This window comes from Pogona vitticeps, chromosome 12, assembly GCF_051106095.1.
Source record: "Pogona vitticeps strain Pit_001003342236 chromosome 12, PviZW2.1, whole genome shotgun sequence".
In the NCBI taxonomy this organism is placed as follows: domain Eukaryota; kingdom Metazoa; phylum Chordata; class Lepidosauria; order Squamata; family Agamidae; genus Pogona; species Pogona vitticeps.
This window is the reverse complement of record NC_135794.1, coordinates 12288589-12312944: the sequence shown is the minus strand read 5'-3', so window position 1 is coordinate 12312944 and position 24356 is coordinate 12288589. Positions and strand designations below refer to the sequence as shown.

At 52.5% G+C, this 24356-nt stretch overlaps 1 protein-coding gene and 2 long non-coding RNA genes across 3 annotated transcripts; all 3 read left to right on the top strand.

Annotated features, from left to right (window-relative positions):
* Positions 1–3181: 3181 nt before the first annotated feature.
* Positions 3182–10876, top strand: LOC140702439 (maestro heat-like repeat-containing protein family member 2B). Its single transcript, XM_078381063.1, has 11 exons — positions 3182–3471; positions 3961–4040; positions 4438–4573; positions 4879–4974; positions 5891–5992; positions 7050–7173; positions 8515–8624; positions 9087–9239; positions 9866–10020; positions 10302–10464; positions 10682–10876. Exons 3-11 carry the CDS (start codon positions 4478–4480, stop codon positions 10874–10876), a joined length of 1194 nt encoding a protein of 397 aa, XP_078237189.1. The 5' UTR covers positions 3182–3471; positions 3961–4040; positions 4438–4477.
* A 194-nt stretch (positions 10877–11070) lies between these two features.
* On the top strand, positions 11071–12984 carry LOC144584546 (uncharacterized). Its single transcript, XR_013538871.1, has 3 exons — positions 11071–11303; positions 12395–12506; positions 12843–12984. It is a non-coding gene; the product is annotated as an uncharacterized LOC144584546 (long non-coding RNA).
* A 5022-nt stretch (positions 12985–18006) lies between these two features.
* On the top strand, positions 18007–23535 carry LOC144584545 (uncharacterized). Its single transcript, XR_013538870.1, has 3 exons — positions 18007–18130; positions 18412–18589; positions 19102–23535. It is a non-coding gene; the product is annotated as an uncharacterized LOC144584545 (long non-coding RNA).
* Positions 23536–24356: the final 821 nt, after the last annotated feature.

Below are 24356 nucleotides of genomic sequence, written 5' to 3'. Positions count from 1 at the left end.
CTACCCCTCCTTCTCTTTCAGAGCGTCCTCTATCAAGTCCTGGGCTTGTCACTGGCCTGCTGCGCGGACCGCACGTACGTCCTGCACTTTCTGGAGCGTTTGATTGAGAGCGCCAATTATTTGGAAGCAGCCGAGAAAGAGGTGAGTCTCTAGCGAGTCAGGGCAGCCTTCAGAGTTCTGTACCCACCTGGCGTCTCTTTTGTCCTTTGGGGGGTGGGGACGGTGGCGGCTTCTTAATAGATGGACGCCCTGCTCTTCAACCAAGAAGGTTTTTCTACCTCTCTTAAGTTGAAACCCTCCACAACATTGCAAGGGAGTGAAGAGCACCCGGCTGTGCTAGGATGCCACAGAGTCAGGAACATGACAGTGTGCTAGGGGTGGTCTTCCCTCCCTTCCAAACGGGGAGATCTAATCCAGTTTCTTGAATGGCTCACAGATCAAGTCTCAGAAACTGGGCAGGGGCAAACATGGAGATCCTTCTCCACTGAAGCACAAGCGGCTTCTCTGGTCGAGTCATTTCTCACATCAGCATCCCTTCTCCAATCTTTCTCTCTCTCTCGGTCCCCTCTCCCCCCACCCCCCCTTACAGAAAGTTGCCGAAATCCTTTCCTTTGCTGCGCTGGACCATTTAGATCTGACCCTGGCCACCTTGGATGACTGCAGAGCTGGCCTGGATCTCAAGATGGGGCTGTCTGCCCTCCTCACCCACCATAAGGTAAGCCAGCGGCCGGGGCCAGCAGGTCAATGCCAACTCTCAAATAAGCCACCCTGGATTCAACAGGATCTAAAACTGGAGCCTGAGCCTCCTCTGATGCCAGCCATTCATCTTCACATTCCATAGGATCGCTGGCTGCAGAATGAGGAGGTTTGCTCAACTGATGGGATTTACCTAAGTGTTGACATACGACTCAGCAGTGCATTCCGTGGCTGAATTCCTGTTGGGCAGCTCCACCTGCACCTGGGGATGACATCATCATCATTGGTGGCAAATCCCTGCTCATTATGAGCCCATTGCTGCTGCTTGATGGCAATTTCAGGGTGCAGAACCCCAAAATTGCCAAGAGAAGCCTGTCACCAAGCGGCATCTTCTGCAGTCGATTTGTGCACAGAATCATTGTGCCTGCGGAGCTGCTCAACAGGATTTCAGCCCCTGGGCTTCTGCAGATGAGACAGGTGGAGTGCTGGATTGTTTCCAACACCCAAAAAGTGAAGTTAAGCATACAATCCTGAAGCACTTTTAATGGGGGAAAGTCAGTCCGCCTTCCCCTACTCACCCCCAGATCACAGGACATAAGTAATTTGATAAAACCAAATCAATCCTGCTGCCATGGCGTTCAAAGAAGGGACAGAAGAGGGAAACGGGCAGAGAGAGACAGACAGACAAACAGATGATAAGGTAGCAGCTGCCACCTTGCCAAAACACCCCTTTCTGTTGCCTACTTAGGATTACAAGACTGGCAGGCGAGGGCACCTCCTTAAGACCCTGATCCTGGCCTATGGCCGGGTTGCCATCCGGGCCCCCAAAGAGCTCCTGTTGAAGAGTGGGGAGGCAGAGATCCTGAAAAAAGTCCTCGACCTTTACAGGATGAGCTTCCAGGTAAGAAGTAGAAGGGGGTCGGAGGGTTGGATTCTGGTGAAATGGGGCACGGAGGGAGCAGGTCGCTGTGGGGAGGGGTGGGAATGGAAGAGAGGGAGTTCACTGTACTCCAGAAACCAGCCAAAGCGACCTGCCCTAAAATTCAGGTGCCACATTGCAGCTTGTGTGTCTCAGGCTGCTGCCATTAGCCTTTTCTTGCCTCACTGAGAACTGAAGCAGATGAGACGCTTAGCTCCTATTCAGAAGTGGTGCTCCTCAAGTGGTAAAAGATGTCTGGTTGCCATAGTAGCTGACTTCCCTCACCTTCATCCCCTGCATTTTGTAGGTTTTGTTTCATGAGTGGCCACTTTCAGTGCTCATCTTGGATTGTCTAGGCATTGAGGAAATCTCTTTCTGGGAGCCAAAACAAAGAGAAAGAAAGAATGAGAGAGAGAGAGAGAGAGAGAGAATTGATCTCTCTCTTAAATGCCTGTCTCAATCCCGAAATCTCACTTCCCTCCTTCCTAGCAAGGAAGAGGTGACATCTGCCAAGAAGCATTCAGTTTTGGGCTTTTTCCATTCAGAACCATTCAAGAAAAATCCAGACCATTGAGGGGGAAACCCCTCTGATGATTCTGCGCCATTTGCATAGCAAAGCCGTTTATCCCCTGGCCCAAGGCCTGTGTCCTTAACATTTTAAACAATAAATTTAAAAAAGGCCAGCTGCCTTTCTAGGCTTGTGCAAAGAGGTCAGTTTCTCCATTTTATTTTTCAGGTCCTGGGAGTCAAAATTGAGAGCCAGGTAAGCTGTTGCAGATCTGAGGGTGTGATCGGGCACCTCCGTGTCCGAATTTTTCCCCTTGAAGTGGAAGCAGGATGGAGGGCCCCTGCTAGGGCCCCTATTCATATGTGGCATTTCCCCCAGTGGAATCTCTTGTCCTACTATGATGATGATGATCAACTCCTCCCCCCACTTGAGGAATCTTAGAGAGATGCCGTCAGACGGCATGAACCGGGGGGGGGGGGAGGGCTTGCTGTTGTTGTTGCCCTGTCCAGACGCTTCTGGATGGCAGCCCTCGTGCCGCTTCCAGAGGGTGGGAGACGTTCACACCAAGCTCACCCTGGAATCCTGGAATCCTGGAGTTGGGAGGCCATCGAGTCCAACCCTCTGCTCGAGGCAGGAATCCGAATCCAAGCAGATCCGACCGAGGGTTGTCCAGTTGGCTCTTGAAGGCCTCCAGGGTTGACTCCCGCTCGCGACTTCCCAGGGCCAGGCCGCGATCTGAGCCCCGTTCCAAACTCAACTGGCTATAGCATGCTGGCTCTCAGAAGGCGGCAGGGCTGCGAAAGGATCCTCACACGATCAACCCTTTGAGGAGGCTTCTTTCTTGAGGTGGAGGGACCCGAGAGAAATCAGCTTGATAGGCCAACAGAATTCCTTAAAAGGGGTTCCTTCCCACCCCCGTGGAATTCGTGTCTGCTCACTGCAATTTCTGTGGCTGGTGGTTTCGCAGAGTTTTGAACGAAATCCTTCCTGACTTTGGGCGAGGCTCTTTGAACCACATCCTTCTCTCGGGTTTGATCTTTTCTGAGAGAGACTCGCCATCGTTCGAGGCGAATCTGGTGGGGAGGCAAGAGGAAGCCTTCTCAGGGGCTGCCCCCAGGTTCATGATCTCCCTGCTGAGGGAAGTTAAACAAGCAGATTGTAGACATACATTTGGTACCAGTACCAAAGGAGGAGGATGATGACCATTGGTTTCTTTTAGGCAAGACAGGACACCCACCTGAAGCTGCTCTTCTGCGAGAGCGTCGCCAGCATCTGCAAAGCCATCTCTGAAGCCCAGGACGGGAACTTCCAGCTGGGCTGCAAAAAAGAGCTCTTGGAGGCTTTGTTGGTAAGCAACGTGGGGGGGGGGTGGGACACCCGAAGGGTCCGGTGGGGTTCCCAGAAAGCCCAGAAGAGGGAGGGGGCGTCTCTTCAGACCCGGGGGGGGTCTTCCTCGTGGCACAAAGGAGACTTTTGGAAGCTCCATGAGGGAGACCCTTCTTGGAGGGCTTCCACCACGAGAGCCCCACCCGCTCTTTGGGGAGGGGTCTCCTTGGGAGCAAAGCGTCCAGCCGGCAGCTCTGCTCAGAACGGTTGTTGCCCCAACACCTCGGGGAATGGCTGTCCGTGGAAAAGACGGGACTCCCCCTCAGGAAAGCACCTTCAACCCCCTTCTGGGCGATTTTAGAAAGCATTTTGGTGGTATCCTCTGTTGAGTGGATGAAACCCTCATCTCTCCTCCCCCTCCTTCTTGTTTCTCCTTCCTTTTTGCTCCTTCCACCACCACCACCACCACCACCACCACCACCACCACCACCACCACCACGGGGGTCTTCAGGCCTTTCTTGGGACGGAGCGCCTCGAAAACCTGAGAAGCTCCCTTCTCCCAGCAACCATCTCGGCCTTAGTCTCCCTGAGGTAAGTTATCAATAGGCAACGGAGAGGTCAGCTGGGCTAGGGAGGCCTCCCTCAGGCAGCAACTGGTGTGGGGCGGGGGTGGCTCTTCGATGTGACAGGGGGGCTCCCCTGTCAGTGCGTTTGGTTGACGGGTACGAGACGGGCAGGGAAGTGAGGCTGCCAGCTGGCTTCAAGGCCACAGGGTTTCCCTCCAGAGACACAGTCCTCCAAAGCTGCTGTCCTTGCCCTGCCCACTCACCAATGATTATACAGAGGCAGAGGCAGTCTGATTTCTTGTCACGATGCTCTCACATGTAGATCAGAATGAGAAAGAGCCAGCCTGAGATTTGGGCTGCCTTTCTGCCTGGGACCTTTGTAAACCTCTGTCTGGATTCTCAATCTACCTTCCTTCTGCTAGCCACCTCAAGCCGCGCCTGCCAGTGGAAGCTCTCCGGGAAATGCTGGACGGAGTCATCAAGAGTCTCTTTCTCCTCCCTCCCCTGGAGCGTCTTAAAAGGATAGCATATGATGAACAGGATGCGTCCAACATCGAGGTATGTCAGGCAGGTTTTCTTCTAGGTCTTCCTTTTTAACCTCTGATGGGAGCTTTCCCGGAACATCCTATTGCATAGGAGGATGCAATATAGAAGAGGATAGAAGGCTGAAACGTCGCTTTGCTTTTTTTTTTTTTTTAACCGCATGGGCCTCTTAAACATCCTAATGTCATTGTGCGGTCAATGTGTGTTTGTTTCCACTCTTTGCTGGGCCTCGCTTTGCCCACCCCCTGGTTTATGAGGAGCCCATGGCGTAAGGGGAACGGTGCAGCTCTCGGGCCTCACTCCCTGGGTTGTCCTTTCAGCTCATGTACACCAGATCCGTTGAGGCCAGGGGGAAACTCTTCGAGGTCCTCGTTACAGAAGAGCCAACCTCAGAGAGGATTGATGTCATGTTCCAGGTAAGCATAAACCCAAAAGGAAATCCCCTGGATTGGCATTTACATTCAGTATTGCAGAAACTTTGCCAACTTCATGGTCAAACTATAAATTGAGGATAATCTGTAATTACCATATTGTCCGAATTGTCCCCATCAGATCATTTCAGCATTTATATAGGATCAAACTAGATCTGACACGCAGCTGTCCAACTTTCTCTGGAGGGCCTCCAGTGTCGGAGCGCTCGGCCAGCTCCTTGGTTCCATCGTTCGACAGGAATCTGGTTTCCTGTCCCTTGAGTCCATCATCCCCTTATGTGCTGATGCGCTTTGGCATGACTGAGAACCCCTCCTGCCCCTCCTGGGTGTGACCACCTCTCGGCCTTCTTTCCTCAAGGTTAACCATGCCCAGTTTCTTCCGTCTTTCCTCACAGGGCTTGCTTTTCGGTCCCCGGATCACCCTCGTGGCCCTCCTCTCCACCTGTCCCAGCCAGTCTGCGTCGCCCAGACTGATCTCTCAGACACGAAAGCTTTCCTCAAGAGCGAAGTGAGGTTGCCTCTTAGAACGGCCGAGCCGGAAGGGAGGCCTAAGTCTGGGCCCTCCTCGAGGAGGCCGAGTGGGGAATCGAACTCCCCACCTCTGACTTCCACAGCCAGAGCCCTGAACCCCTGAGCTCTCCGGGAGTGCTCGAAGGAGGGATGATCCACAACATGTAGATCCGGGGGGGGGGGGGAGGGAGCCTTCCCTCTCTCTCACCGTTTCCCCATTTCACCCACCGGGCCATGAATGACCAGCTGTGTTTGGCAGCCAGATGGGCTACGTGGCTCCCATCCGGCTGAGGGATATCTCAAGGAAAAGCAGAATAGGTTTGTAAAATGGAAAAGGTTTGCCCCTCAGAGAGGTCTCATAAACGGGTCTGTGTTCTTGCTTGGCCTCCAGCTGATCGAGCCCTGGTTCCTGGAGTGTGAGGGGAGCCGAGAGAGGGCCCTGCAGGCCAGCTTCCAGGTTCTGGCTCCCTTCCAGGCCAGCTTTCGTCTTCCGGTGAGTCCTCCTCCTCTTCCTCCCGCCTCCTCCTCCTCCTCTTGCTGGCCGACCAGAAGACCCTGTGGGAAGAGTCCCGATATTCAGAAAGGCTCCCCGGAAAGAGGCAAAACTCTCCCTCTCCTTGGTGTCTTTGGACTTGGGCTCCATGACTTTAGACCAGCCTTTCCCAGCCCGGGGGCTTCTCTAGAGTAAGGATTTCATCTTCTCCTGCGTGGGCTCGGCCATCGGATCAGATGGGACAAGCATGAGAGAACTCAGCTTGAGTGTGTCTATAGAAGGGAATGCCTTTCTTTCGATGGGTAGAGGCCATTTCTGCTCTGCTGATGTGATGATATGCACGTCCATCTGGTTCCCTTCCATCCGACGCCCATCAGGCTTCATGCCTTTGGTCTTGGGGTGGGGTGGGTGTGCATTTTCGGAGTGAAGGAAATCATTGATGGTGTCCAAGAAACGAGCAATGAATGGTTTCCTTCTCAATCAGCACCAAAGAGCAGAAGTGACTTTGCAGAACAGACGTCTCAGAGGAGACGAGAGTCTGGCGACCGCCCTGGGTCTCCACTAGGACTGTCTTCTCCTCGATTGACACTCACTCCCCTCCCGGTAGCACCTCCCACAGCAGGGGCTGTAGAGCCAGGTGGGCTCACCTTGGACCCGGGCTGGCTGTGGCTTTCCTCCCCGCTTCTCTTCCCACCTATGCCAGCCTGATGTGTCCCAAGCCTGGACAAGAAGGCGGCCCCAAGGGCTGTGGGCAGGCCTGATCCAGAGCTCCTCTCCCCTCTGGGACGATGCAGACGAGCTTGCTCGGTTTGGGGACTGGCCTTCCAAAGGCAAGGAGGGTTCCCTTGGAAGTTGGCTTTCACAAACACAGGAAGGCCACCTCCTTCGCCTCTTGGCAAGATGAACATGCGATTCGCGTCAATGACCAGGCTCTCTGTAAGGTCTGTTTCAGGCCTCCGAGAATCCCTTCTGCTGCAGATCTTAGAGGAGAGGTCGGTTCTGCAAATCCTCAGGCCTTCCAAGGCCATTTCAATCGGTTTTGTTCTTTTCTTGGTAGGACGGAGAGAATTTCAAAGGCTACGGTTTCGCGGTAGCCTTCCTAGCCCCTTACATCCTGGAGAACTCCATCGCATGCCGGCAGTGGGCAGCCAAGTGCATAAGCTGCCTGATTCATATTCAAGGTGAGAATGTGGGTGGGGGAGATGGGATCAAGGGCTTCAAGGCCAATCAATGGGTGCCTTCACTCTGTGACCGCTAGCGTTCTTGGAGTGACTCTGTCTGGAGGTGAACCTGGATGGATGTAGGACCCCGGGAAACCTCTTTCCAGCTGAGATGGACCCCACTTACAAACAGACAAGGGGATTATCCTCAGGGGAGGCAGAAGGTGCTCCTTCAAGGCGTCAGATCCCAAGGGTGAAAAACGCTGCCCCTTCGAGGTGGCTTCATCCCCAAGCCTGCAAATCAGGGCTTAGAAAATGACGAGGATGACCTTCAAACAATTTGGTTTAGCCATTAGAGGACACCAAGAATCCCAGGTTGACCCATGTTAGTTTTAACAATGAGGGACCCTGTGGGTGTGAATTCCACTTTGAGCCCTTTTTGGTTCTTTCCAGTGACGTTTTATGTGTCACCAATTCATGACTTTAGGAGTCCAAAACCAAAGGAAAGAGAGAGGTGGCCGGACAAGGCAGGGAAGCAGTGGCGGACAGTGGGAAGGGAAGGGGCAGGCTGGGGCGGGGTGAAATGGAGTAGGAAGTTGGTTAAATCGGGCAAAATCAGTGGATTCTGAAAACTTTGGGTCCTCCAGTTTAGACGACCCCGAACCAACCCGAACTAGCAAGTCAGCGATTTTTTTCCCCTGGTCTGCTTCTCTGTTTGTTCCTTTCTTTAGTCAACATTCCCTTCCCAGATTTGTGACCATGACTTTCAGTTAATATTGTGGCCCACATTTTGGGCCCATTTTGTCATACATTCTTTAACGATTTCATCTTGCGTTTTGAATTCTAGTAGATAACGATACCACATTTTAATCCGTTTTTCCCTTACATTCAGAAATATCTTATGCGGTTTTCCTTACAAAAACCGACTGCGTTATCGCTTGTACATCTTGAGTCTCTTTGTGTTTTTGCCCACCAATCAAGTATTGTGCCTTGTTCTTCTAGTTCTTCCCTTACTCTCACACTTAAGGCCACTTTTAACAAATCTCTAAATCTCAATAGAGTTTCTTTTTCCCCATTAATGTGGGTTGTGTGAATGCTTCTGTGGGTGAGACCCATTCAGGAACTTTCTGGTCCTTTTCTTCCCGGATCTTGGTCCATACCCAGTTTAAAGCTTTCCTTATCAGATGGTTCTTCAATGGTTTATCGTCTTTTGCTTTTTGATACCCTAGGAAGGTCGTGCCATCCTAGATTTAAATCATGTCCTTCTGGTTTCTATCTTCTGTCAGTTTCTAAAGCAATCCATTTCTTTATTTAAACGAGAGCACAGGCTTTATAACATGATTCACCCTCTTTTCTTTCCAGGCGGATCGAGAATCACGGAGGCGGAAGAAAAAGAGGTGACGTCTGCCCTCTGTGATCTCCAGGCAGAAGTCCCCACCGATCTGTCTGGGGCTTGGGCCAGACTGGCTAAGGTGATTCCCTTGATCGGGTGGGAATCTCCCGAGCGCCTGGGTCACATCCACCTCCCAAACCGGTTGGAGTCCTGTTTTCTCAGCGAGCCGAGTCAATGGCCAGGCTCATTGGCAGTGCCTTCATCTCTGAGATGAGGTCCCTTGGTATGAAATCCAGATGGCCTGAGCCGTCCTGTGTCCTCGCGGAGAGGCTCCAGTCCTTGTCCAACTCCAAGCCCACATTGGGGCCTTTCCGGTTCTCCTGGGGAACCTGCTGGAGTCCACGGGGAAGTGCCAAGGCCGCCTTGTTTTGGAAGAAAGAGCAAGATGCAGAGAATTCCTGCAATCCCTGGGCAAAATCCTTGGGCAGGACTCTTTGGAAAAGCATAGAGCTGCCCATCCTTGGTCTGGCAGGAAATCTCACTGGGGAAGGAGAAGGTCTGAGCTATAGAAAAAGCCTGTCCTTTCTTCTTTTTTTGGCAGGTGGTCAGCATCCATCTCGCGAAGGATCAGCTGTTGGACTTCACCGAAGCCATCCTGGAAGACCTCGTGTCAGGGATCCCCAGCTGTGCCAGGGCTGCTGGCTACTGGTTGCTCGCCAACCTCCAAAACCATGGGGAGGCCATGAAGAGCAAGGTAGCCATTTGCCAGGAACCCTCCTTTTCTCCAGGCAGGAGATGCAGAAGTCAGAAAGAGATCTCCACCGGCATCTTTTCAGCTTTGCCCAAAGGATGCTGAACCTCCTTTTGTAAACTTCTGCCATTCTGCAGAATCCAAAATTTCTCAGCCAGCAGAGCCATGGCCACCTCGGGTGGGGGATTCTGGGTGCTGTAGTCCAAAAAAGGACCTTTTCGTCTCCTATTCATCCCCGTAGTTTTCTCTAGGTTGGGCCTTCATCTGGACAAAGGGGTCTTGGGACGACCTTTCTGGCCACGTCCAGACGTGGGCCCAGCTCTATAAACCACGTGGGCTGTCACCTCAACCCGGGGGGGGGCAGAGGCAAGGGGGCGCCGCTGTGGTCGTGAGCTCACTGGAGGCCCCAATAGATGGGCTTCCGTTCCAAGTCACTTCAGCCAAGCTAAGACTTGCTCAAACGAGAACAGTGTCCTTTCAGGGGGGGAAGAGTAATCTTGTCCTTCTGATTGCTAAATAGAATAAGAAAGAAATAAAACCATTCTTCACTTTGTCTAGAGGGCGGGGTATGAATCGAATAATAAATAAATAAAAATCTGAGCCAGGGATCCCCGTCTTGCTCCTTCCAGGTGCCCGAGCTCCTCGATACTTTCTGCAGCCGCCTGCCGATCGTCACTCAGGGAGGCATGGAGGAGGTCCTGCTGGAGGCGGTCTGCATCATGGCCCGCTCCCACCTGGACACAGTCTTGGGCCACCTCCTCCGCCGAAGCCTCCCCTTGGACAGGTGGGTGCTGGAGGGAAAAGATGGCTTTCCGTCCTTGGGGGAAGAGGCTTCTTTCTTCTCGGTCAGGCCCCGGTCCCTTAACTGGGGCGCTGAGATCGAAAGGACGGATGCAGTCCTGGTGGGAGACCCCACGCAAGGTTTCTCCTTGCCCTGTGAGAAATTGGTTTCTCACTGCCGGGCGGTGCAGACCCACCAGGGGCTTCTTGTGCCCAAGCTGCTGGTTCTGAAGGCCAAGTCCAGGCTCAGGCCATCTCTGCAACTCCCACCTTCTCTCCTTATAGCGAGACTGGCAAGCTGTGGAGGTCTTTCGATCGAGACCCATCCCTGGCTGTGCGAGTCCTGGCCAAGCTGATGTCGTGTGTGAACCATCCCTCCATCCTCGGATCAACAACCAGCTCTAGCATTGATGAAAGCGGGGACTATGCGGAGGAAGAACCACTCAAAGTACGCTCCAAGGGACACGGGATGGCCCATCCTTTCAGACCACGTTGGGAAAACCGTCTCGGCTGTTCTGCTCTGAGAGCCGCTGAAATGGGTGGCTCCAAGGAGTCCAGAACCCTTGCCTTGGGGAGGAGGGGAGGATCTGAGACCCCCAGTAACACATGGTCTCTCTTCTCCCCCCCCCCACCCCTTGTTCCCTTTCTCTTCCTCCCCTCTGCAGGCCACCTGTGCGATCTATGAGGTCCTCTCAGGACTGCCCTCTGAGGTGGATCTCCAGAAGGTGTTCCCGGAGCTCCTGTTCACCCTCCTGTGGCAGGTCAGCCAAACCCTGGGGCAGAAGATGCCCCCGTGTGAGGGTCGCCGCAGGCTGTTCCTGAGGGAGCAGCACCTGACACCCGGGAACCCTTGCAGGTAACGTCCCCTCCCTTGGGCAGGCTTGGGAGCCCTGCAAGCCTGAGGGGAGGGTTTTTGGGAGGGCCGGAGGCGGTCTTTCTGCATGGGGGAAGCGTGCCCACGTCTTACGTGCAGCAAGGAATGGCCCCATCCCACGAACCTCTGCCCGGGTCCCCTTCTGGGCCGAAGGCGGCATCCTCTCCCGGCCGCGTGGAGGTCTTTGCCAGCCCTGCTCCTGGAATTTCCCTGCTGCTTCTTCTTCTTCGGAGGGGGCGATTCTGAGGCCCTCTCTGGGTCCTTTCCTTCTGCAGCCTCTCTGTGGACACCCTGAAGGCTCTGGTCGTGAAGGGGACACCAACTGCATCCCAGGAGGAGATCAAGACGGCAGACTTCTGGGCCTTACTCGGGGATCCTCGGACCCACCCTGAGGGCCTTTGCCAGTTGACCAAGTAAGTGACTTATGAATAGCCGAAGGAGAGGAAAGGGCTCTGGGGCTGGTGAGATTCTGGGAGGTGGAGCCCAGGAGACACAGGCTTTCTTTCCCTGCGATGGCTGGTCATCCAGGTGGCTGTAGAATGGCCTCCAGCCTGGATCATCGGCCACAGTGGATCATGAGAAGGAATGGAGGGAGAGTGGGGTTGCCCCACGTCTGGCGTAGGGGGTTCCCAAGAAGCATCCCTAGTCCCCTGTGGGAAACGGAGTCCTGCCATTTCCCCTCCTGCTCCCCTGATGAAAGAAAGGCAGGGGTGGTGGCACCCCCAGAAGCTCATCCCATCCAAGGTGCTCCCCACCTCCCCTCCTTCTCCCTCTGTTGGGAAATCGAAACCTGGAGGGAGGGAGGGAGGGAGGGAGGGAGGGAGAAGGGAAGGGAAGGGAAGGGAAGGGAAGGGAAGGGAAGGGAAGGGAAGGGAAGGAAGGAAGGAAGGAAGGAAGGAAGGAAGGAAGGAAGGAAGGAAGGAAGGAAGGAAGGAAGGAAGGAAGGAAGGAAGGAAGGAAGGAAGGAAGGAAGAGAAGGAAAGAAGGAAGGAAGGAAGGAAAGAAGGAAGAAGGAAAGGGAAGGAAATGAATGGAAGCAAGCAAGCAAGCTAGTTCTTTGTTCATTGGCTTTCAGCTTCTACTCCTCTTTTTCATTCTGTTGGTACTTGTGCTCAGGTGAGAGGTGTAGCGAGGAGGAAGCACGAGTTTAATTGAAGTCAATAGATTTTGCGTTCCTTTGGGTTCTCCAGGTCTGCTCACGCTCTGGCTCATAAATATGGAGGGTTACAGTTCTTCATCTCCTGCTGTTCAGCTCTACTGGTCTCCCTGCCTCTATGTCTGCCAAAATCCGTTTTCTCCCTCCCATTCTTGCACTTGTGGGGCGCTTTTCATGCACACATCCGGCCACCCTTCCTGCATTCCAGGGCGACCTGCACCCACAACTCCTCCCACGGAGGGCAACCTCTCCCTGCCTCAAGTCCAATTGGCCCGGCTCCTTCCCTGGGCAGCAGTTGTGGAAGCTGGTCTTCTCCTTGACGGTTCCCTTGTTCATCCTCTCTCCCAGGTGCTTGCTGGAGAACGGCTTGCTGAAAGACCAGGTCATCCAGGACGTCCTCCCCTGGATGGATGCCAGCTCAGAAAAGCTGCGGCTCGCAGGAACCGCTCTCTTCACAGAGGTGAGAGCCAGGGGTTGGGGCACTGGGGGGGGATCTGGGTCTGTTTTCTGGTTCTGTACTTGCCCGCGGAGCTAAGCAGATCCTTGTGGAAGGCAGAGGTCTCCTCCCTCAGCTGAGAACATTGGACTTGCCCTAGATGAAACGGGCAAGAAATATATGGCACCGCATGGAACGAGGAGGAAGAAACTGTCCTTTCTTGCACACACAAATGAGGCCAGATTTACGTCCCTCTTTGAAACTCCGAGTCCCTTGATTCTGGCAGGGTCAGAAGGCTGAGCTCTGGAGGTCGAAGGGTCCAGGGGCGCAGGGCGTAACGAATGTCTCGAACTCTTGCAGGTGATTCAGGAGCCCAGCTTTACCCGATGGGCCGCACTCAGGGCCTTCGTTCCGACCCTGATCCGGAACATGGAAGATCAGAACGCCGGGATCCGCCGCATGGCCCTGCGCAGCCTTGGCCGCCTTCTCCTGGTGGCACCGGACCAGGTCAGCCCTTCCCCCCCTGGAGCGGCCCTTGTTTCAAAAGGCGTGGGCTGGTAATGGGTTCAAGACATGCCTTCGCCATTCCCTCCTTGCTATGGAAAAAAGCAGGGACCAATCCAGAGATGCCAGAGGGGTCTTGGCCCAAAAAAGAGAGGAAGAAAATCCACATTCAGGGCACTTTGGAGAAGAAAGGGGTTCGGTGCCCTTTCCTGGATTCCAGTCCACCTCGGTGGATCCACGGAGGGCCAAAGGCCAATCTCAGGTGGACCCAGTGGTGGTCCAGCCTTCCAAGGGTTGGTGGTCGTGGGAACCTCCGGCACCAAGTCAGGTCAACCATGACCTCTTCCCCCCCCCCATCCTCTCTTTACTAAAAAGCTGAAGCCTGTCCGGCTCTCCATTCCTGCCGAGTAGAGAGACGGGCACTTCGTAGTCCTATTCCCGGGGAGACGAGGACGAAGCGCGGCCCCAGAGGTGCCACCGAGGGTCCCTCGCTCCCTTAGAACTCGCCCAGTCCACTCACCGGGTTCTGCGCGGCGCCCACGCCCGTCTTCAGCGACACGGTGCCAATCCCCAAAGCAGACAAGGCCGCCAGCCCTTTCCTCAGACACCTCTTCTGATCAGAATGATCTTCCTCGCCTGGATTCCTCATCGCCTTCCTTGTCCTTTCAACCCACCCGTTTTGGGACTACCTTCTGGGAGAGCAGAAAGCGAGCTTTTTTTCGGAAGGGAAGCCCCTGGGAGGTGCGGGTCGCCCGCTAGGGAAGAAGGCCTGGGCTCCGACCCGCCACCTCCTCTGGCCAGCGGGCTCTGGGGAAGGACGAGGGGCTGAGAGAGGGTCCTGGTCTTGTCTCCTCCTTCCAGGTGAAAGGACTGAAGAAGGACCTTCTCATCCTTCTCTTCAACCACCTCCGGGACAGCGCGGCGGTTGACGAAGCTCTGGAGGCACTGGCACTCGTTGTGCCGTGCCTGAGGATGGGGAAAGTGGCCTTCCTCTTCCGCGATCTCTGCTGGAGGGCCAGCAAGTACCTCTCTGAGGTAAGTGGATGCCCGTCCCCCCCTCCAAGGACCCACCCCCCTTTCCCTCCCTGACTCAGGAGAGCCGAGATCTCCCCTTCCCAGGCGTGGCTGATGTTCTAGCTTTGCCCACTGTCCGCCCAGAGACGGTTTCTGAGCTGATGATCCTCACCACAAGAGAGGCTTCTCTGGTCACGGGTGGGAAACAAGATCCTCGGTAGATCCCGCCGAGAAGAGGCCGAGAACCAGTCTCGAGTGTCAGATCTTCTGTTATTTTCAAACAGACTTCGACAAACTCGGCTGCTCTCCTCCCTCCACGCCTGCTCCTCGGCCATCGAGGGATCCTAATCCTACGGTCCCACGAGGGCCCGTGTCAGGATGACTGAGGGAATTCTGAGGGGCTTGAAGTATCTGTCGGAGACAGAGACCATCACCCAGAGCCCAAGTTCCATCCCAGGGATCTCCAGGGAGGGCTAGGCCAGAAATCTGGAGACTGGCCAGCCATGCCATCAGCGGACGAGGGCCTTCCCCCTCCAGATACCCACCGCTTTACAAGCCCTGCTCAGGAGAGGGTTTGCCTGTCCACGTTGACAAAAGGGCTGCCAGTCTGAACTGACCCACGTGGGTGGAGTGGTCCCCTGTGATGGCACCAGGGGAGCCTGCCTCCTCTTCCTCCTCCTCCTCCTCTTCCCAGGCCCTTGGAAACTTCATAATATCTCTTCCACCCCGTGAGGGAAGAACTCAGCTTTCAGGGCGACCCATCCCCTTAGCCAGGGCCTCCACTAAGAGGGGAGAAACCTTCACCTGCTCCTAAGGAGCCTCCCAGGGATGCCGGTCGCCCTAGGTTTCCACTAGGAAAAGGCAAGCCCTTTTTTGGTGAGCGCCGCAAGCGAGTGAGCGAGGCGCCGAGAAGGGGAGGTCTGTCCAGGCAGATTCCGGGGCCTTCCTCCTCTTCGCCAAAACGTCGCGGTGCCTTTTGGATCTCTTGCCAAAGAGTGGCTTTGCTGTCCATGAAAGTGAAGCCTTGTCTTTCCCCGGTTTTAGGAGGACGATGCTATCCGTGCTGCAGCGTTCCATCTCTTCGGTGCCTTGGCCACCCGGGCCAAGCAGGGGTACAAGACCTTCTTTGCCAATCTAGTGAAAGAGAACTTGGCACTCTTGCTCATCTATCAGGGCGACCCAAACCCCAACATCTCAGAGGTAGGACTGGAGCTTTAAGGCGTTGGTTACATATGTATAGTTCTCTGTTTTCCTGCAAAATGTATTTTTAAAGTAGATGTTACATAGGATGTTGAGAATGTTCAAGGTGTTTTCCCTTCTTAAGACAAAATGACTTCTGATCTAAGTCCCCAACCCTATTTCGAACGTCCCGTCCGTGGCCCAGGGAGACCTGGTTGGGAGACAGCTTCCGAGTGCCAGCAACCTCCCCGAAAAGGATGCTGGGGGTTTTCTCTAAGCAACAGTCCCAGGATCCCACGGGACCCGATGACCCCTTGGCTGGGCCTCCGTCCTCCCCTCTGCTCAACTGCAGAATGCTCAGGCAGCCTTTCTTCGGCGATTGGTTCTGCTCCTTGCACAGGAGACGATGGCGCCTGGGGATGTCCCCATGGAGCTCAGGGAAATAGAGAAACCCACAGTGTGGGAATTGGGGCACCAAGCGAGCAGAGCATGGAAACATGGCTGTTTTGGACTGGATTGTAGGGGAGTAAGGGAGAGAGGGGGGTCTAGAAGCTGTCATACCAAAAAAAGGGGGGGCAGTGGTTGATGTTGCATCTCTTCCTCCCGTAAAGAAGCTTTTCCACACTCTGAAATAGATCTGAGCCAGATGGCTGAGATTTCTGTTCTAATCCGAGGGCTGAGTTTCAGGAAGAAAGTCTCAGCCGCTTTGGTCCAGGACACCTGGAAGGCCCTCTCTTCGAGGGGGGTCCCTGCTGCACATCCGACCTTGTCGGAAGGCTGGGCTGGTGGGTGCGGGAGACGAGGCTTCTCCCGGACCAGCACCTCAAGGAAAGGAGGCCCATCCGGGAAGTCACGCTGCCTCCAGCCTGGTCAGATGTCCAGGGGTCAGCCGAGGCGATATGGTCTGAAAAGGCTTTTCCTCCTTAAGAACCCACTTTGTATCAAGAGGTCTTTTCAAATACATCAATTGGACAAAGATGGCTTCAAACAGACTTTTCTAAAATATGACTCGATGTGATCTTGGGGTAGATAAAGATGAGCCGCACTCAAGCTGGGCTGATTTTGGAGGAAAACTTGTAAATCTACCTGCTGGCATTATGGATGCTTTATGTGTGTATGGTGCATGCCTTATCTTCGTATGATGCGTACATCCGAAATTTGAAAGTCCATTCTCTGTCTTTTCCTCTCCTTTTTTAGGCATGCAAAATGGCCTTTTTGCAGTGTCTGCCCTTTGTGACCAGAAGACACCTTCAGCAGCTGCACCAGACCACCAAGAGCGGCAACATAAACGCTCTCTGCCAACAGCTAGTGAGCAAGAGAGAAGGGGGGGGGGGAAGAGAGGCTTTTGGACCGGGAGTGAGAAGGCGGGGGAGGGACAGGGAGTTGAATTAACCAAGCCTAAGTAGACTGTCATTGCTAGCTAATGTATTGGCCACATCTTTCCAAAAGGTTCCAAGGGGGCTTTTATAATTATTAAAAAACAACAACAACAAAGTTGAAATCTAATCATAAAGGGTTGCAGTGTTTGAAAAGCATGACACGAGTCTCCTACTAAAACTCCCCAATGAAGAAAAAAATCTGGTTCTGATCTGGTTCCAAAGCTACCCCTTGACAGCCTTCTCTGGAAGGTTGGCAGGAACCGAATCCAGCTCCTTCGGCCAGGCAGGGACGAGAGGACACACTCCCTCGTCCCCCACAGAGAACCCAGGGTGGTGTATGTAGTGGAAAGAGCGGTGGACGAGGACTCCAGAAGCCTGGCTTTCCATCCTCCCTGCGGCGAGGAGACCAGGTGCCAGGGCCCGTTGCACCCACACGCCCGGTCGTGCCTCCGGTTCCACCACGGAGGTGCAGACGGAGACCTTGTCGATTGGATGTGGCAAGTGAGGAACAAACAGGACAGAACCCCTGAAAGGAATCTGGCCATTCTCGTAAGCTGGAAAAGGGATGGATCGGTTTTACTGACATGTACAGTAGTAATCAGGAAAAAACACCCAAAAAGTGTCTCTTTCAAAAAAGGCAACACAGCATTGTGAGGTATCGCCCCAAGACTTGAATAAAATCCGTGCCGCCACCCTCAGGAGTATCATGGTGTTCTTTGGACCATGGATTTGGGCGGCACAAGGAACTGAAGTGATTTTTACATCCCTCTTTAGGTCCAAGAGTGCCCCCACCTGAGCATGGGCCTCCAGAGAGACCTTGTGCCCTACTTCCAGAGTAGGCAGGAAGAGCTCCAAAGGAGAGCTGTGGAGATCTCAGGTAACCGGACAATCCTCTGAGCGGCCCAGCGGGGAATCCCAAAGAGAGGTCTGAACCACCGGGCTGGGCAGCAGTTCTGAGGGAGAAGATGGTCTCTTGAAGGATCTGAAGGGCCCTTCCACAAATCCCAGAAGTCAGGGAGGCCGGAGGAAGGGAAGAGACACCTACAAGGGTCTCAAAACCTCCAAGAAGTGCCGACCGACCGGGCTCAAATGTCGCCCAGCTACCCTCTACCCCAGTCTCCCTCCTCTTCACTTCTTTTGACAACTCTACGGAAGTTTTCCCTCAGAAATGCATGTGCTCTCCAGGGGTTCAATTCTGTCACGCTTCGGGTCTTACCAGCTTCCTCTTCTCCCTCATTAACCCCTCTCCAACTTTTGTTTTCCTTTTTATATGGAAATCGTGCTGCAAGCCCTGCTCAGTGAGGGTGTCAGAAGCAGCCTCAAGCAGATTCCCACCATCGGGAAGGGTCGAGCCCTCTCTCGACTTCCAAGGAATCCCATCTAGCAGCTTCTGTGGGCAAAGGGAGAATAGTGGGAGGGGCGCTTCCTTTCGGTCCAAATCCTCCCCACAACCCGGCCTCGGGAAAGGCCACCTGACCCTCTGCTCCCTTCATGCCTTTCCCTTAGGAGCCCTCCTCCAGAGCACCCCAGTCACAGCGCTAGACGAAAGAACGCTGCAGCGTCTTCTGACCGGTAAGGCACGGGAGCGATGGGGGCGATCGGGTCTCGCTGCCCACCTCAGTGCTCTCCCCTTGCTGAAAGAATGGGAGGATCCTTGGGGGGGGAGAAAGGGAGGGAAGATGAAGATTCCTTTCGCTTCCAGAAGGAGGTCCCATCACAAAATACGGGTTTGACCCTCCATTGACCAGACATTGGATTCCGGAGGGTCTGGAGGAAGCCCAAGCGTTGAGCTCCCGCTTTGGCCGCCTAATGCAGGGTTGACCCGTGGATGCTTTGCCCACCTCTTGTTTCAGAACTCGCCCCATTGCAGGGGGACGCGAGCACAACCCTGCAATCAGCAGCGGAAGCTCTAGAGGACCACGTCCATCAAAAGAGGGCAGAACTTCAGGACGACGCCACGCGTGGAAGCAGCACCACTCAGAATTCAGCCACGTGGTACCGGCGGCTACTTGGTTTTGGCCGGCACTAAATGTACGTATGTGGTTCTAAAACGGTTTTCTATAGTGTTAAAAGCCAGGGTTGGTTTTACATGGCGTTCCTGAAGTACTCCACCCAGGTGTTGTGGGAGAGAAGGCCGAATATCCAACTCTGGCCGCGGCGGTGGTGGTGGCGGTTGAGGAAGGAGCAACTTGAGGGGAGGTGGAGGTGGCGGGGAGGGTTCAACAGCAGCACAAGAGGAGAAGGTAATTTCTCCTTTGTTACAACCGTTTTTCTCTGAGCTCCTCCCGAAAGGCACACCTTGGACATGCATCGGGGTTGGACTGGAGCCGGGAAAGTGAGGGCGCCGGGTTACTCTACAGGAAGCCTGAATGGAGACCTTTTTCCCTGTGTGATCACACTGCTAGATCCTTAGAAAGAAGGGTTAATGTGCTTCATTGACAAAGGGGGGAAGTGAGCTCAAACGTTCCTTGGAAACATCAGTAGGACCCTCCAGGGCCTCTCCGCAGACTTTCCATTGCTTTCTTGCTCTTTTCTTCTTCCAGGCCATCCATTGAGAGCAAAGGCTTCACCCCATGAAAGAGAACTTCTACAGCCGGGCATTCGCCAACCATCGGACGAGATCCAAGAACTGACTCGTGGGACTGGAGGAACAGGCCGACGGATTCGATGTTGAGAAAAGAAGGGAGAGGCTCAGGTTTGAGGGTACCAACTCCTCACCATTTCTCAGATCCTCCTCTGGCCTAGAGAAGGTCAGGTAACGAATGAATTCTGCAGGTTTGGTCCACCGCTGATCTTCTCTGAGGAACTGGAATACGTCAGGGATTGAAGACAGCTCTTCTTCCTGAATCTTCTTTTGTTGAAAAATTATTTAGATCATTGAAGAAAAAAAGCCAAAGAAAAGGAGATGCACAACCATAGGTTAAAAAAACCATAATAATAAGATGAAGACAAACGGAGGGGGATGAAACTTTCTGGTCACACTGATCAAATAAACCCAGACAAAAATCAGAGGTTTCCAATTTGGTACAAAAAATATATATAGATGGTTGTTGTGGGTTTTTCCCATCCCTATCTAAATTCCTTTCCTAAACCTTTCCTTTCCCATCCCTACCTAAACTCTTTTCCTCCCCCTTTCCTTTCGAATCCTTATCTAAACTCCTTTCCTCCCCCTTTCCTTTTTCCAACCCTGTCTAAACTCTTTTCCTCCCCCTTTCCTTTCCCATCCCTATCTAAACTCATTTCATCCGTCTTTCCTTTCCCATTCCTAACTAATCTCCTTTCCGCCCCCTTTCCTTTCCAATCCCTATCTAAACTCCTTTCCTCCCCCTTTCCTTTCCCATCCCTAACTAATCTCCTTTCCTCCCCCTTTCCTTTCCCTTCCCTAACTAATCTCCTTTCCTCCCTCTTTCCTTTCCCATCCCTAACTAATCTCCTTTCCTCCCCCTTTCCTTTCCCATCCCTAATTAATCTCCTTTCCTCCCCCTTTCCTTTCCCATCCCTAATTAATCTCCTTTCCTCCCCCTTTCCTTTCCTTTCCCTTCCCTAACTAATCTCCTTTCCTCCCTCTTTCCTTTCCCATCCCTAACTAATCTCCTTTCCTCCCCCTTTCCTTTCCTTTCCCTTCCCTAACTAATCTCCTTTCCTCCCTCTTTCCTTTCCCATCCCTAACTAATCTCCTTTCCTCCCCCTTTCCTTTCCTTTCCCTTCCCTAACTAACCTCCTTTCCTCCCTCTTTCCTTTCCCATCCCTAACTAATCTCCTTTCCTCCCCCTTTCCTTTCCCTTCCCTAACTAATCTCCTTTCCTCCCTCTTTCCTTTCCCATCCCTAACTAATCTCCTTTCCTCCCCCTTTCCTTTCCTTTCCCTTCCCTAACTAATCTCCTTTCCTCCCTCTTTCCTTTCCCATCCCTATCTAAACTCATTTCATCCGTCTTTCCTTTCCCTTCCCTAACTAATCTCCTTTCCTCCCTCTTTCCTTTCCCATCCCTAACTAATCTCCTTTCCTCCCTCTTTCCTTTCCCATCCCTAACTAATCTCCTTTCCTCCCCCTTTCCTTTCCTTTCCCTTCCCTAACTAATCTCCTTTCCTCCCTCTTTCCTTTCCCATCCCTAACTAATCTCCTTTCCTCCCCCTTTCCTTTCCTTCCCTAACTAATCTCCTTTCCTCCCTCTTTCCTTTCCCATCCCTAACTAATCTCCTTTCCTCCCCCTTTCCTTTCCTTTCCCTTCCCTAACTAATCTCCTTTCCTCCCTCTTTCCTTTCCCATCCCTAACTAATCTCCTTTCCTCCCCCTTTCCTTTCCTTTCCCTTCCCTAACTAATCTCCTTTCCTCCCTCTTTCCTTTCCCATCCCTAACTAATCTCCTTTCCTCCCTCTTTCCTTTCCCATCCCTAACTAAACTCCTTTCCTCCCCCTTTCCTTTCCTTTCCCTTCCCTAACTAATCTCCTTTCCTCCCTCTTTCCTTTCCCTTCCCTAACGAATCTCCTTTCCTCCCTCTTTCCTTTCCCATCCCTAACTAATCTCCTTTCCTCCCTCTTTCCTTTCCCATCCCTAACTAATCTCCTTTCCTCCCCCTTTCCTTTCCTTTCCTTTCCCTTCCCTAACTAATCTCCTTTCCTCCCCCTTTCCTTTCCCATCCCTAACTAATCTCCTTTCCTCCCTCTTTCCTTTCCCATCCCTAACTAATCTCCTTTCCTCCCCCTTTCCTTTCCTTTCCCTTCCCTAACTAATCTCCTTTCCTCCCCCTTTCCTTTCCTTTCCCTTCCCTAACTAATCTCCTTTCCTCCCCCTTTCCTTTCCTTTCCCTTCCCTAACTAATCTCCTTTCCTCCCTCTTTCCTTTCCCATCCCTAACTAATCTCCTTTCCTCCCCCTTTCCTTTCCTTTCCCTTCCCTAACTAATCTCCTTTCCTCCCTCTTTCCTTTCCCATCCCTAACTAATCTCCTTTCCTCCCTCTTTCCTTTCCCATCCCTAACTAATCTCCTTTCCTCCCTCTTTCCTTTCCTTTCCCTTCCCTAACTAATCTCCTTTCCTCCCCCTTTCCTTTCCTTTCCCTTCCCTAACTAATCTCCTTTCCTCCCTCTTTCCTTTCCCATTCCTAACTAATCTCCTTTCCTCCCCCTTTCCTTTCCTTTCCCTTCCCTAACTAATCTCCTTTCCTCCCCCTTTCCTTTCCTTTCCCTTCCCTAACTAATCTCCTTTCCTCCCCCTTTCCTTTCCTTTCCTTTCCCTTCCCTAACTAATCTCCTTTCCTCCCCCTTTCCTTTCCTTTCCCTTCCCTAACTAATCTCCTTTCCTCCCCCTTTCCTTTCCTTTCCCTTCCCTAACTAATCTCCTTTCCTCCCCCTTTCCTTTCCTTTCCCTTCCCTAACTAATCTCCTTTCCTCCCCCTTTCCTTTCCTTTCCTTTCCCTTCCCTAACTAATCTCCTTTCCTCCCCCTTTCCTTTCCTTTCCCTTCCCTAACTAACCTCCTTTCCTCCCCCTTTCCTTTCCCATCCCTAATCTAATCTCCTATCCTCCCCCTTTCCTTTCCCATCCCTAATCTAATCTCCTATCCTCCCCCTTTCCTTTCCCATCCCTAACTAATCTCCTTTCCTCCCCCTTTCCTTTCCTTTCCCTTCCCTAACTAATCTCCTTTCCTCCCCCTTTCCTTTTCCATCCCTATCTAAACTCCTTTCCTCCCCCTTTCCTTTCCCACCCCTATCTAAATTCCCTTCTTCCCCCTTTCCTTCCCCACCCCTATCTAAACTCCTTTCCTCCCCCTTTCCTTTCCCATCCTTATCTAAACTCCTTTCCTCCCCCTTTCCTCCCCCCCTCCACTTCCCATGCTCTTTTGAGCAATGACAGAGTTCCTACTCCAGTCCTCTGAAGATGCCGGCCACAGAGACTGGCGAAAGGTCAGGAATAACAACCTTCAGAACATGTCCAGAGAGTCCGCAAAACCCACAACAACCATGTCACTCAAGATTTAGAAATCTGATCCATTTGTAAACTTTATAAAGAAGAAAAGACTAATAATCCTATCAATGAAAAAGAAAAGTGGAAAGATGGTTTCGCCAGGAGCTTTTCTCTTATGATCCCAAGGTAGACCAGATTAGTCCCCCTCCGAGTGCCTTTGTACTTTTCTCCTGAAAATATTGATTTCTCTACAGAAAAACAGACCTGAGAGCTGACATGAAATTGCTCCCTTTTCTGCCCAGAAGTAGGGCTGCATATTTGACAAAGCTTTCCTGAAAGCATTAGTTCCATCATGCATTGGCTTCTATGGGTGCCTTAGAAATCAATCCAAAGGTCCAGCGGTGGACAAATCTGCAGACTTCACAAAACCCTTTGGGTCTACTTTGAAAAGGATCTGAGGAAGAGGTGATAGGTTGGACCTAAAAGCCTAACAAAACAAAAAAATGCCGACTCTTCACCAAATCTTTGTTGTTTTCTGTTCAGATGTTAACGGATGGGGTTGGGAGTTAATCAGAACCAGAATATGATGGACAACTGATCAAAGGGATTGTAAACACCTGAAAAGTTTCTGGAAGACCAAAGGAAATCTTTTTGGGTGAGGTTACAAATTGCAGCCAGGAAACCCCAAACCAGAAAACCCTCTGCACGACAGGAATGAAGAAGACATCCCACAAGAGCCTGTAACTCCTAGCAAGAGACCTCCAGCTTAAAGCCTCTAAACACAGCTTGAAGATGAAAAAAAAAGTACCCTCTGTCCTCAGTGGAGAAGAAGAAGAAGACGTCTCACGAGCAGTCCTCGTTTTGCACAACAAGAGATCTACAGGGTGGAGCCTCAACATACAGCATCTCTCTGAAACAATAAACTACCAGTCAAGAAGGATAAGATTGAGACGTCCGTATCATTTTTCATGTCAATGTGTACGTTATTATAGAGAATGTATTCAAGTTTCCCACCTTGCAAAACGGCTATACTTTTGATTCTTCTTTATTAAAATGTGATACAGAAGTTTTCACAAATTTGAATGCAGTCTTGTTTTTTGTTAGCTTTGTGTGAAAGAGGGATTCTGTCCTGCGTGGCTTACTGAATCCCTCCACCTTGGGGATTAAATATGTAGAGTTTGCTGATCTGAAAGAGCCTTGGCTGAGTTCAGACCCGGGGACGAAATCACAAGGCTCTTGGAGAACAAGCTTGGCCAAGCCAAGGCCTTCTGGGCGTCCGGGATTACAACTCTCCCGGGCCTCAGCCAGCATGTCTTGGGGTCAGAGATAGGGAGAGGGGGGCCAGATTGAAGAAGGTTGCCTTCCGTTCGAGGAGAGAATTCTCCTCCAAGGCTGAACGCTTCCTCTAGAATTGGTTGGGGGCTCTGTGCCCGAGATGGGCAAGACTGAAGCCGAGGGCAGATGGGTACAAGGCCCGAAGGAGAAGAGGGCGCTCCTTTCCTTTGGCCTCCTCTGCCACATCGCTCAAGCTGCTGCCGGAGAGGAGAGGTTCCTTTTTTGGAGAGTCCTCGACAGATTGCTTGCTTCGTCCCATTTCTTGGTCAACCTTCTCCTGGTGAGGGCACCCGAGGTGCCCCGTACCCATTAAAACACCTGGTCAGCCTAAATACACCATGCATGACAATGTTTTAAAAAGTGAAGCATACAGGAATGATTAAAAAGCAATTTGTTCATTATGTAATAACAAAAGGCATTTTTTAACTTTCAAACCCCGCTTAAAACTAATGCATGTCCAGCATCCTGGAGCATCCACTGAATCTTAGATATTAAAAACCTACCTAAGGAGGCAGGTCTTTCAGTGTTGCTGAAAGGAGAAAAGGGAGGTGGCCCACCTCCGT